Genomic DNA, 14,450 nt, shown 5'->3' on the forward strand with positions numbered 1-14,450 from the left:
TGGGAATACCAAATGAATACGAATACCAAATGGGAAATGAGTAGTCAAATGGGAGGAAGGTGTCTCCTTCTATTCTTATCGCCATGATATATGTATAAAATATAAAGTATTAAACTTATTTGGAATAAACTGGCAATAATAGATCTTCAAATCCATAAATTTTAATTAAATGCATCCCCATTTCAAAGGATATGCTTGTTATGTCACTCTTTTCCTGCAGTCTCTCTGCACTGCAACTGCTGCTTGTTATGTCACTTTTTCTCAAGCAGTCTCTCTACACTCCGACATCTGTATCTCAATCACTGCTCAGAATTAACACAGTGGCATTCTGGCTATAAATAGGACTGAAACGAGTAAACATTGCTTTTTCTCACTTGCTGTTGCCTGAATAACCATGTCTCTCACTTTGCCCTCTCCATTGTCTAAAATATAAACTACAAATATCGAAATTTTGGGGTGTCTTTAGCACCCCTAGTATTGTATCAGTTTTAATCAGAAGTATATTTATAAATAACTGTTCTTGGGAAAAAATAAAAATGATGTTTTAACCAACAAGCTAGTTGTGATTTTCGTACCAGCCATCATCTAAGCAACAGACTTCTTGGCTATAACTCAAGGGTGATTTGAGTTTTATCTTCCCCTCAAAAAACATAACATCATATATATATATGTATGTGTGTGTGTGTGCATAGTAACATTACTTTGTAGTATGGAATATTAATTGCTTCAGTGATAATTATGTAATTATGTGTTATTTAATTAGAACACTTTTTCATTCTTTTAGGTATCATTTAGGATCTGTTGCATTTGGTTCCTTGCTGATTGCTACTGTTAGAATGATTCGTGTTATGCTGGAATATATCGATCAGAAACTAAAGAAATATGACAACAAACTGACCAGAGCTATCATGTGGTATTTAAATTTATCATTATATCAATGACTTTTGTTTTAAAGTAATGTAAAGTACTTACATCTTTTTACATTTTGCAGCTGTATGAAATGTTGTTTCTGGCTTCTAGAAAAAGTTTTAAGGTTTATAAGCAAAAATGCTTATATTATGGTAAGATATTTCACTGTGCTTTCTTAAATTGCCTTTTAAATGTTTAAATTTTAATGTGTATAATTTATATGATCTTGCAGTAGTTAGTATACATAGTCCATGAGTTTTCCCCCTTCAAATATATTGTTATGTTGTTGTTACTTTTTTCACTTATCTGACAGTAAGATTGGAAATCCACAAATTTTTTTCATGCTCAAAAGGCAAGGTTTGAACCTGTTGTTAGCTTATGCCTTTGTACACCTTTAAGGTGACAGTGTTAATTTGAAAACTCCATCCTGATCCAAAGATACTATCCCCAAAGGGATGGATTCGAAGGTTTCTCATCCCTCTTTCTCTTCTACCAATCTCTTGAGAGGATGGAGTGACAGTATTCCAAGTACCCCTTGTGTTATAAAGACACTGTATGCCTCCAAACATCCATCCTTCTCCTGGATTCAAACTAGGACACATGGTAATGGAAACCATCTGTTCTATGGTTGTTCCAGCAAGTCAACTATATTATTGTACAGCTAGCTGCATTGTTGGCATAGGTACTCTGCTACTATATTAGCATAGATATGCTGCTGTCCTGTTGTCAGCTGTATTATTGCATAGCTGCCCTGTTAATAAATATGTAAAAAGTATAAATGTAATTATCAAAGAACATACACACATTTTACAGCAGTTGAGCCTTTTTATTTATTTATTCATACATTCAAGAATATTTTGCAATTTCTAAAAAAGTATCTAATTCTGTGCACCAACTCTATCATCATGCTTACGTCAAAACATCTAAATTTTCATCATATATATGTGTGTATATGTATAGCACAAAGTCCGTAATCCGGACATCCATTATCCAGAATTATCTATAATCTGGACCTCAAAGCCACAAATTTTTTTTATTTGTATGCTTTACGCATGCGCGTTTAATGCGCGCTTCCAATACGCATGCGCACATGCGTTTATGCATCCACGTTCTGAAGTGAAGCTTTCACTTCCAAAGAAAGTGACAGAGAGGTTATTGAAAACGAAAAAATTTAGATTGAGAAGTTAGTCGGTATTCTCGACACGGCAATTACAAAACTTGAACAGTGGAACTTTGTAACTCAACAAGAAATTATGTCTGTTTATAGAATTAAAGAGAAAGTATTAACACAAAAAACGAAGCAACATAAATAACTTACATTAAAAGAAATGTTTAATAAAGTAAACAAATAAATATTAAACTTTTTTAAAATTTATTTATTTATTTATTTTTTAAAATTTTGATACTCTTTCGATCACAATTGCTCTTTATTTCATAAATTATGGTTTCATATTTTTAATTGTATAATTTCTGCATACCTTCTTACCAGATTTAAATTGATGATCTACAATCCGGAATCGCCGAAGTCCCGACAAGTCCGGATTATGGACTTTGGACTGTATATAAAACAATTATATATGCATATGCAGCAATTATTAATAAATGAAATCCTATGGAAAAAATATCCAACTAAAGAGCATACTAAAAGCTACAATCAGTTTAGTTTTAATAATACAATTATTTTGTTGTAGAAAACTTGATGATAGATGACAGCTTGATTAGGGAATGATTTAATTCACTTTTTAATCATGGCCGAGAAAACCCTTGCATAGTTGGTTGGAAATTGCAGCATAGTGGATGACTGGATGGAATTTTGGAACAAGCACAACCAGCTTAGTATAGTTAAACATCATTTGTTTTTGGATGGCAAATTTCTTAGCACATATTTTCTTAATTGGTAAAACAATGGGGGAGCTAATGCACCCCACAATTTTAGATACACAGTTTGCATTTTAAACATTTTATTTACATAAGGAAGAATATTAAAAAGTTTTATTAACATAAGGGAAGAATAGCTAGAAGAGCAACATGTCGCCAGCAGAAAAGGCAGAGTGGTGAAAGGGGATGCATAGTTAGTTGTGGTATTGTTTATAAACTTGAAAAGTCTTTATTTTAATCCTGGACAGTGACTGGGCAAAGATTTCACATTGCAGTTACTACAAGGAAAGTATAATGTAACATGGTGCAATATGGAACCTTGGATAGAGGATGTATGCAATTAAATTTAAGAATTAAAAGGATTGTTCAAATTAAATGTAATCTGGTAAAAAATTTTTCTTCATCTTTTTATATCTTGCATATTCCCTTCTTCAAGGAAAAAGAGGCTAGGCAATAGAAAAGCCTTTTGAGAAAAAAGTGTTAGAGTGTTAGCAAAGGAAGGAAAATTTTATACAATACGTACAATTTTCAATCAGGAAACGAATAATTGACATCATGTTGAAATTTGGAAATGTTAGCAAAATATCATTCTATAAGAAAAATTTAGAGTCCAATTTGAAACCCTTTGATAATATTTGTAAAGTTCTTGATGTGGCTGGAAGACTACATAAAAAATTCTTGTAGTCTTGTGAAAATCTTTCATAAAAAGTAAGTATTGTTATTAGTTTAAAATCAAAATGGTTCTGGTACATAGTTATGAAATTCTGTTAATATTTATTTAATAATTATTGTACATGATCACAATAAATTTCATAATATAACTAATTTTCATTCATTTTAACATCATCTGAAGTTGTTTTATTGAAATTATACTATTTACAGGGTTCTTACGGTCCTTAATTTTTTGGGATCGATTTTCAGTCCTTAAAGTCCTTAATTTTGGCCAAAATCGGCAGAGAAGGTCCTTAATTTTAATAATCTGAAATTTCTGTCTGTTTTTACAACTGCCATTTTGAGTGTAAATTAGCATTTTGCAGCAATATTTTTGGTGATTCACTGACAAATATTGTTATTTTTTGAATGGGTTCATGGGTTATAATTTGTTCCTATTTGTGAGTAAGAAGTAAAACGTAAGCACTTTGAAATTATTAAATTTTTTGTAATGAAGAGCTCTGAAACAACTTTCTGCTTTTGGGGATGTGAATTCTTTTATTAAATGGTTCTAAATTTGGCGACTTGTCAACATTTTGGCAATTTTAAGATCGGTTTCTATGGAAAATTTTTAATTCCGAAATCTGTGAAATTTTTGGTGACTTTTTAAGAACATTCTAACACTGATAAATTTCATTAAAATAATGGTAATGTATTGGAATTATATTTAAGAAATAATATTAAAATAAAGCATTTTTATTTTTCACTGTCATATTATAAAGTTTCAGTTTGGCCACATATTATACAATGTTTTGAATCTGAAAAATAAGCAAGGTATGATGCTATAAAGCACAATTTACGAAACAGTTTTTAGCAAAAGCAAAATAGTATGTAATTAATTTAAAATGTCTTTTTAATTTTTTCATAGTAAGAAATGTCCCCATTTCTCAGAATGTTCAGAATTCTCAGAATATGCATCAATTTTCTCTTTCTCTACTTTTCGCTAGACACAAGCATGGAAAATATAAAAAATGCTTCTAATCTTATCATATGGATAGGCATTATAGAAAAGAATTTTTTATTAATAAAGAAATTGAAAACTGACAATTCAAAAGATTCATCTAATATGTCTTAATGCATCATACACAGGGCTGGGACTAGGCATTTTGCCACCTGATGCCGTCTCTGTATGTCTTAATGCATCATACACAGGGCTGGGACTAGGCATTTTGCCACCTGATGCCGTCTCTGTGGGTCCTAAATTCTGCTCCCTGATGCCTTTCTAAATTCTGCTTCCAATGCCCGTTTTAAATTCTAAAAGTTTCTATATTTCGTTGCTTGGTGTGTCACTAAATTCTAAAAATTATGCCATACCAGCTCTGTGACTGGACCTTACCATATGTATTTCATATTTCTTCTGAATGTTTGTATTATTATATAAGGTATTTCTCCTGCCTTCCTAGCGTGGTGTAGTGGTCAGCACACTGAGCTGGTATTTCAGAGGTCCGTGGTTCGATTCCCAGCGAAGGCGTTGCTAATTTTTCAATTTTCCTGCTTCAAAAAATATACCTAATGGCTCTACAGTAACGCCCGAACTAAAAAGATGTTGTATGATGACTCTCCTCACCCAGGATTTGGCAATTGGGTCCTCTAAAAACCCCATACGCCCTTTAAAAGGAGGGTATATAAAGTATTTCTTCCGTCTTCAAGGTGTAGTGGTTCTGCACGCTGGGCCGGTATTCCATAGGTCCGTGGTTCGATTCCCAGTGAAGGCGGTTGCTTATTTTTCATCTTGCCTGGTCCCCCAAAAAAAATACCACCTAATGTTTCTACAACTAAAGAAATAAAATTAGCAGCTTCTTCCATACATTTTTAAATGCATTTTGTCTTTTAGAATAACAGAAATCTTTAATTAAATCCAAAAATTCTAAAGTGAAAAGGAAACTCGTTGAAGAAACGAACTAAATATGTAAAGAGAAAGAAAATTTTTCTTCAGAGATATGTAATTATTATTATGTAAATTACCCATTTGTTAACAATTTCAGCCTTTACTATAATTTCCCATTTGTATTTCCTCATCAGAATGAAAATCACTGAGACAGTTTTTAAACTGGACTTTTTGGAGTGTAAGACAAGAGTGTGTTTCTGACCTCCACTTGATCCCTGTATTAGTTCCTATCAGCTCTGATAATTTCCATTACCGCTGCTGACATTTGAGTTTATTATGATGATAGAGTTATTGAAATAGATTAAATTGAAATTAAATTGACCACTTGTCCACATTTTTAGTTTGAATTTGACTCTTCTTGTTTAATTACATCACCATGAGCTGTAATTGATTTTGTTAGTATAAGAACATGCCTTTATGTTCTAAGTTCTTTTTAAATAAAAAGCTTATTTAAACCTCTGATTTATAGTTACTTTCAGACATAGCCATAATTTGTGTCACGTCTGTCGGGGGGGGGTGGACTATTTAACTTTTACCAGATCAAGTAAATTCTCATAGGCAGTACATTGTGTAGAGGTTAACAGCTAGGAGATAAAACAGGCAGAAACTAATGAGAGCATTGCTTTGCATATTGAGACACATTTCTAATTGTTAGAAAAGATGCTTAAGGAGAAGGAAATCAACATAAATTAGCCAAAGTGTCTGGCAGGCCTTCAAATTAAAAAGACACATAATTATTTTGTTGAGTTTTGTTGCTACAAAACATAAATATTTAATGTGTAATTATCCTAATATTGTTTAAAAATCAATGTCATAAATTACATGTATCCTTATGTATTCAATGTCATAAATTACATGTCCTTAAAAGTACTTAATTTCCATATAACTGCGAAATTTTATATTAGATTGTGATATTAATAGGTTTTTTAGCAAATATTATTAAAAAATAAATTTAATTTGATAGTGTCCATGTAAATCCATATGACTAAGGTCATCTAATACCTAATTTAATTACTTATAACTAAGTGCTTAACCTTAAAAATTACCTTTGCATATTAAAGCGAGTTATTGCCTTTCATTAATCTTTACAGTGGTCACAAGGTAAAACACAAAAATATAAAAATTCATGTAAAACTTATTCTTTGCTTCTAGTGAAACTTAAAATAATGCAAAACAACTTATCACCTCTAGTGCTTTAGTGGCTTAATAGAATCTTAAAGTATATTAACTGAGTTACAACCCCTGGAACTCTACATGAAGCTATGACACTAACTGCGTTAGACAGAGCTCAGCTAACTTTTGAAACTTACTAATTGTGCCTACATCAGGCCTTTCAGGTTTGTTCTGATCAGTAGGTCTCTCTCTAGGCAAGCAGGAACGGTGACAACAGCCAGTCTTTTGCTATGAATCATGCTGTTTATGATTTTAATGCTCGTTTTAACCTATGCTGCTTGACATAAAATCTACTTGCTATTTACTAAACCTCTAGACTGCGTAAGTATTTGAAAAAATGAGACATTAAAAATAAAAAAGCTAACTGTTAGTAAAACATAACTAAAATGTCACTTATCTTCTTTCAAATATGTCCAGTTATTATAAGTGTAAAATACCTTATGCTACTTGATAAATTTCATAATATTTTACTCCCAAACATATTAATAATTATGTTAATTAAAGCTATGTTTAATAATAATGCATCTGACTTATGGATATCTTTTATTTTTAGGATGGTATTAAAAAGTGAAGTTCAGGCATAGATAAAACATTTTTAATTGAATTTATTCAGTTCCCATTTGCTCATAGGTCCTTAATTTTTTCATTAATGGTCCTTAAAAGTCCTTAAAAGTACTTAAATTCCGTGTGCAGAAATGTGTATGAACCCTGTATTTATTATTATAATAATGTTTCTAATTTACTTATTTTTTACCCCCTGGAAGACCTCACAGCTTTCTCTAAATACTAACGTATCCATCTTATGGCAAATTCACAAGCTGTTGTGTTTTTTTCTGTCCCAGTGGCCAAGTAAGGCTGTAGCAGTTACTTTTATAAGGATTTCGTTCCTCCTTTAAAGACAACTGATCTTTTTGAACTGCACTAAAACATTCCATTTTTTTGAAATTCATTCCATTATAAAAATAATAATTATACATGAAAAAATTATAAGTGGAAGCCTTTAAAGTTAATACAGTACAAAGTCCGTAATCCGGACTCGTCGGCGATTCCGGATTAGAGGTTTTTCTGGGTTGTAGATCATCAATTTAAATCTGGTAAGAAGGCATGCAGAAGTAATACAATTAAAAATATGAAACCATAATTTATGAAATAAAGAGCAATCATGATCTAAAGGGTATGAAAATTTACACACACACACACACAAAAAAAAAAGCTTAATATTTATTTGTTTACTTAGTAAACATTTCTATCAAGTTTACTAAAGTAAGTTGTTTAAGTTGCTTCGTTTTTTGCACTAATACTTTCTCTTTAATTCTATAAACAGACATAATTTCTTGTTCAGTTACAAAGTTCCACTGTTCAAGTTCTGTAATTGCTGTGTTGAGAATACCGACTAACTTGCCAATCGAAATTTTTTCACTTTCAATAACGTTCTCTGTTACTTTCTTCACTATCGGAAGCAAGCGCGCATGGGTAAATGCTTTACTGGCTTTACACACATGCGTAAGTTTGTGGCTTTGAGGTCCGGATCGTAGATCATTCCGGATGATGGACGTCCGGATTAGAGACTTTGTACTGTATTCTCGTCATTCTTATAAAATAATAAGAACATTTTTTGAATTCTTTTTAAACAACAATCTAATAGTTAAAATAATTAAAAAATTCAAATTAAATTCAAATTAATTCAAAAGTATTTAAGCAATAATGCAAAAGTATATCAATCAGTAATAACCTTCCCTAAATAAAATCTTAAAAATTCTTTAATTTGTTAAACCAGATTAGCAAATTTTTAATTTCTAAAACCATATATGTAATATTTCATTACTTTTTAACATAAATCTAATGAAATTTTGTTTTAGTTTTTCTTATTTAGTTTATAAAATAATTTGAATTAGCGTGTAAAATAATGTAGACAACAATTTCAAATGGAGAAACTTGAATCTTTTAAGAGGTGATTTTTTTTCATTTCTTTTTAACTATAAAGGCCAAAATTCCTGCAGTTAATAGGAATAAATTATGACTTATTGACTCTAACATAACTAATAAGTCCATAAGTTACAATTTATTGTCAGTATGTATTTTTTACTTAAAACATTTAATATGCTTAACATGAAATGAAGGCTAAGAAAGTAGCTTGACGTGTTTATAACTAATAATTTTATACACAGTTGGCACCAGTTAGACCCTTGAGTGTAATCATACCTAGTTGCAGATTAGAAAATTGCTGAAAATTAAGGTTATTATTTTTACTTGCTTAGAAAAAATAGAAATTAAAAAGTTACGCTGAATAAGAAATGATATGAAAGCTATTGCATTTCGTTTCCAGGATCTTGAAATTTTATGCTTCACTTATGTTTTATAATTAACATGGTAATAAAATTGAGAGTATTCTTACACAAACAAAAAGTTATGTTAAATATTTCAAAATTTTATTGGCTGTGTAGGGACTATCACCTGTAAAATATAGGTAATGTACACATGGTAATGGTAATTAATGTACATGTAATGTAAAACCTGTAAAATACAGGCTTTGAATTTAGATTTTATGAAAGAATCTTAACTATACAGAATTTTCATATGTCTAGCTTTTATCCTGTTCATCCGCATCGTAAAATATGGTAGCAAAGTTTGCAGATCATATTTATGATATCATGCTTTTTTGATGAGGTTTGAAAAGAATGGAATGAAAAAACTATTGCTGCGAACACTACAAATCTGTTTCTGATGTCCCATATTAAGCAATTCTAAGATGTTTAATAATTATCAAGCATAAAGTAACCATTTTAAAATAAATCCATTATGCTATAGAACATAGGAAATAGTTGATGAATGGTTATTCTGTGCAGGTAGATGTGGTGTTTCTTTTCAATAACATTTTCAGAGCATGGATTTTTTTTTTTGGGGGGGGGAGGGTGATGGGAAAACAAATCTAATTTTTCATTATCACCTTACATTAAAATAATAGATGTATAGGAAAAACAGAAAATAGCCAACAAATATTTCAAGTGATACTGCAATAGTATTTGTGCTATTATATTTTATTTCCTTCATTTGTTGTAAAACACAGCACATTATTCTAAAATCTAGGGTATGCATTCAAATATCTCAGTCGATATATTTTTGCGTGCATATAAGCTCTCAATAAATTGAGTGCACACAGGTCCAATGATAGGTTGATAAAATTTATTTTATCGAAAGAAACACTTCAGATTTTAAAACATTCCACAGAAATAATCGTACAGGTGTTCACTGTATCACAGAGTACAATCAGTAGTTAGACTTCAAACTACTAAGAATGTTAAACACAACACAAGCAAGGTGCACCTAAATGGCGAAGCTTTCAATACTTTGAAGTCTCTCTGAACTAACAGCTCATAGCACTACTCAGGACAAATGCTTTCTCTGGATTTATACAGTTTTAAACGTGACTGCTAATACCTGTTACTGTGATACAGGAACCATACTGAAATGTCGCCAATTTTGGTCGCCAAATCTGTGCTGCTTTAGATTTTCATGTTACATTACACAAAAGAAATACAACAATTTCACATATAATTTCACTAAAATTATCAATGTGCAAAATTTGTAACAATATATTATTTTATAGTAAAACTCAGAGTAACATGTATCTATAACATATAAGGTAAGGAATATGAGTTGCATTAGAATTAAAATATAACCCAGCAAATAGTCCAGTAAGTGTAAACTAAGTATTAAAGGAACAGTCTTGTTTAGCTAAGAAAAATATTAAACATTTATTTAGTATGAAAAACACAAATGGTTTTACGGAATCTGGTTATGACTTTAGCAGGGGGCAGTACACTCAAATTTAGCACAGAAAGAAGAAAAAGATTAAGACGTACCTTATATTTCATATAAATTGGAATTTGTCCCAGAATCCATTTACAAATATTACCAAAAAATATGACTTGCAAAGTTTTTTTTTTTTTTTTCCAAGGTAACAACATACAATTAAAAAATCTAGCGAAAACTAAATAGACCTGTTGACACCGAGGCCATGATAATAAGAGAATTTTGGCAATTATAAATTCAACACAAATCCTTTTCCAGTAATAAGCATAATTGAAATTTGCTATAGTATAATTTTAAATTCGGATGTCACCAGAATAAATTAAACATGAACAAGATTTTTTTTTTTTAAATGCAATTTTCTTAACCCACATATCAACTCAGGAAATTTGCATGTTAGTCACTACAAAACAGAAGTGTATGAATAGGGTAAATTTCAACTATAATTTTCATTATACAGAAATGTACTTTATCTTTTGTAAGCAAAATAATAAGAAAAATTAACCAGTTACATTGGGATATGATCAGGATACTACATTCCAACAACTTGTTTTCTCTTATCAGTACAGTTGGCTGAAGCAGAGTACTTTGTGTTACCCTATTCATGACCTCCATAATTGTATAATTACCAAATCTGAAAAAACAAAAATGAAGAAATGATGAAATGCAGGATATGGAATTTAACTGAAACTTTTTCTTTCTTCTGGTGGATCTTCAGGTGGTTTAGTAACTCTTGCCTTTCTCACCATGGTCTCTATCATCAGTCTTTTTCAGCTTACCTCGCAGATTATCAGGCAGCACATTCTTTCCAACACCAAGCACGTGTTTTTTGGAGGTCTAGGCTTCAAATGCCCCACCAATACTCTTGTTCTCGCGCCAACAGTTCTCTTTGTCAATGATACGTTTCCCCATTCTCATCCAGCAAACTCTAGAGAGTCACCAACCACAACCAACAGTTTGGTGCCTCTTAGGGGAAGCATTGACAGGGATCTGCCAGAAGTTGCCGCATATCGCTCCGTCTTCCTCCTCTGCATTCTCAAAGACTCCAGACAAAGCCAACAACCTGATCAACCCTCAGTTATGTAGGCTTCCAACTTTCCACAGTTCCAGCCAGCGAGACATTCCAGTCACTAGCCTTTGTTTACCAGGGCATATAGCGAAAACCCCAGTTTTTGCCCCCAGTGAAAAAAAATGTTGCAGAATAATAGCCTACAATTTCTAGCCTCTCTGCAGGGCCTCATTTCTACCTGAAAAATATGTTTTTCAAACCACATGCGAACCTTGAAGGGAAAATCTCCCGTTCCAGCGATGACAAATAAATTCAGGAATTTGGAAGCTGCTTGCAGCTTAGATAGTAAAATACTTTTGAACAATTTTTATGTACCAAATTCTTTCTATTACATAAAAGTTTTTCTACATTAAAAATTGTCGAAATTACCACCTGAGTCAGAAAATAAATTCAATAATTTTGCAAAAAGGAGGGGAAAATTTACACAGATTAAATTGGAACAAAAAAAAAAAAAAAAAAAAAAAAAAAAAAAAAATCAAAATTAACTCTTAAGTACAGACGTTCATTTTTTGTTACTTAAACGGAGAGGATTGGTCTCTCAGACTGCTCTCTATTTTATGCATTTTAAAAATGTTAAAATTTTAAATAAGGTACTATTGTTATTATATAAGCATTGCTTGGTACTACTGTTATTATATAATACACTTTGCTTGTTATATTGAAGTAATTAATTCTTTTTTAAACTCTACAATTAATGCATTAAAAATTAATTTTTAAATCACGTATGAAAAAGTATGAAACACTTAATCAAATAAATAAAATAAACACTACTTACTTGCAAATATGTGTATAAGCTAAGCTATTTAATAAATTTCCCATCTACAGAATCTGGATCATATATAATAATAGAAAAAAGATAATATATAAAGAATATTAAAAAACTGCAGCTCATTATTTTCAGCATTTTCAACTTTTTGCGAATTCTTTTGGCACATTCATTACATATCAGATTCTCAAAGCTGAAACATAGATAGGTAGTTTTTCTTCTCAGTCTAGGGGGATTTTTTTTTTTAAAAAAAGCATGTTTTACACTTTTTTAGGGGTCTCAGTTACATCTAAGCTAGAATAGATTCTGCTGGAAACTCTTAACACTCTCTGAATGCACATTTTTATTTCTGGGCTCACAATTGGCTTTTGAAGCCTACGTTCCATATGTGATTTCACTAATTCTGATGATAACTCCAGTTTTTTCCAATTTGTCACTATCTCTTATCTTAACGATTGATATATTGCATATGCATTAATTTCACTTACATCAAGTAACCTAAAGAATACACCTTGTTCCTCGTCTCATAGAATGTTTAGAAAATTTTTCATCCAATGCATCTACACCTCCTTTAGTCACATTGTAAAATATTATTATTTCTGGTTTCTCAGTTCCAAAGTCTTCTGACTTCGAATGACACATTGAAGAATTGAGAATAACACTTTTTTAATTTTGAGGCACGTATGAAACGAGAATAATTCTATCTGTGAATGCATAAAGAGAAGATCCTTCACTTTTCATTTTATTTGGAAAAAAATCATTTGGTATTTCTCTCGTATTTTTTTCATAGTACCTACATATGTCAAACCTCTAAAGTTAAGTTCTTGTCCAAGTTTAATACTCAGGTAGTAATAAAGCCATCTCCCCCTCGTGCCAAAAAAAAAAAAAAAAAAAAAAAAAAAACTAATATAAATGCAGAGGTGAGGTCTATATGAGGTGGCCCAATTAAAAAAAAATATTTTAAAAAAACTAATGGAAACAGTTTAATAAAAATTTAGGAATAGTTATATTTTATATCAACTTGAAAATACTGAAAAGGAGAAGAATAACTATGTAACTTATAAACAGTTTCACAGTTCTAAAATATTGGTGTGGTCATATAGATTCCACCTTTGTGTTTAAGAGTTAAAATTAATAAACCTTAAAGATAGAAAACAAACCACCAATAACTTCAAAAGAATATAACCAAACATGAAATAAATCACGTTTTTTTTTTTTTTTTTTTTTTTTTTCTTTCTTTCAAACAGAAATTATATAATTCAGTTTCACCTTAAAAGTTCATTAGATTAACACTTCCAAGATTAAGTAAATCAGTTGCAGCTCAAATCAAAGCTTTTAAAGAACCACTTTAGCACAACTAGTCAGTAAAAAAAAAAAAATAAATTAGGTAACAAGTTACACAATACGTTAAAAGTTCCATTATATATATAAATTACTTTAAAAGTTCCATTATATATATAAATTACTTTAAAAGTTCCATTATATACGTATATATATATATAGATAAATTTCTGTTCTGAATAATCCCTTTTTGTTACTAAATGAGAATCATTGTCATACTCTGGTTCATCAAGCTATTTTGTAACATTATACAGTCAAAAGTCTTTAATCCGGACTTGTCGGGACTTCGGCGATTCTCGATTACCGGTTTTTCCGGATTATAGATCATCAGTTTAAATCTGGTAAGATGGCATGCAGAAATTATAAAATTAAAAATACGAAACCGTAATTTATGAAATAAAGAGCAATTATGATCTAAAGGGTATCAAAATTTACAAAAAAAAAAAAAGAAGCTTAATATTTATTTGTTTACTTTATTAAACGTTTCTTTCAACGTGTGCATGCGTACGTTACGCATAGTCGAAATTAGAAAATTGCAACCAGAAAACTATTTGATATGTATTCGTGATATTTGTAATGCCGATGAATTTGATTTTAATCATATCAAAGACGGAGTACATCAAGATGAAATACTATATTTAGTAAGGAATTATAAGCCAAATAAAATAAAAACATCTGCCCTGAAGATAAGGATAATGCTGACGGATCAACTTGCAGTTCATTCCGCCCCCCCCCCCCCCATTTTTGTTTGATGGACATCGAAACATGCTTTCGCTTTGTAGATCCTTTGGCAGCTCCCGAATCGTAAATTCTTTTTGACATAATCGAAAGTTCAAGCTTACTTTTATAAAACTGCTTTAACAGTCTGCAAAAAATAATAAGCCGGATCCAATGAGAAGATTTAG

The 14,450-nt window shown here is 30.8% G+C and overlaps 1 protein-coding gene across 3 annotated transcripts in view; it reads left to right on the forward strand.

Moving 5' to 3' along the window:
* Nucleotides 1-14,450, forward strand: part of Ctl2 (Choline transporter-like 2) — a 149,784-nt gene that overhangs the window by 96,131 nt on the left and 39,203 nt on the right. For all 3 annotated transcript variants that reach the window (XM_035365840.2, XM_035365841.2, XM_085824821.1), the window contains 2 exons: nucleotides 785-913; nucleotides 992-1,061. In XM_035365840.2, coding sequence (XP_035221731.1) covers nucleotides 785-913; nucleotides 992-1,061 — 199 coding nt within the window. The remainder of the gene's footprint in view (nucleotides 1-784; nucleotides 914-991; nucleotides 1,062-14,450) is intronic.

The sequence above is a fragment of the Stegodyphus dumicola genome, chromosome 10 (genome assembly GCF_044657685.1).
Source record: "Stegodyphus dumicola isolate Sdum_Otavi_A_Nest chromosome 10, ASM4465768v1".
NCBI classification, from domain to species: domain Eukaryota; kingdom Metazoa; phylum Arthropoda; class Arachnida; order Araneae; family Eresidae; genus Stegodyphus; species Stegodyphus dumicola.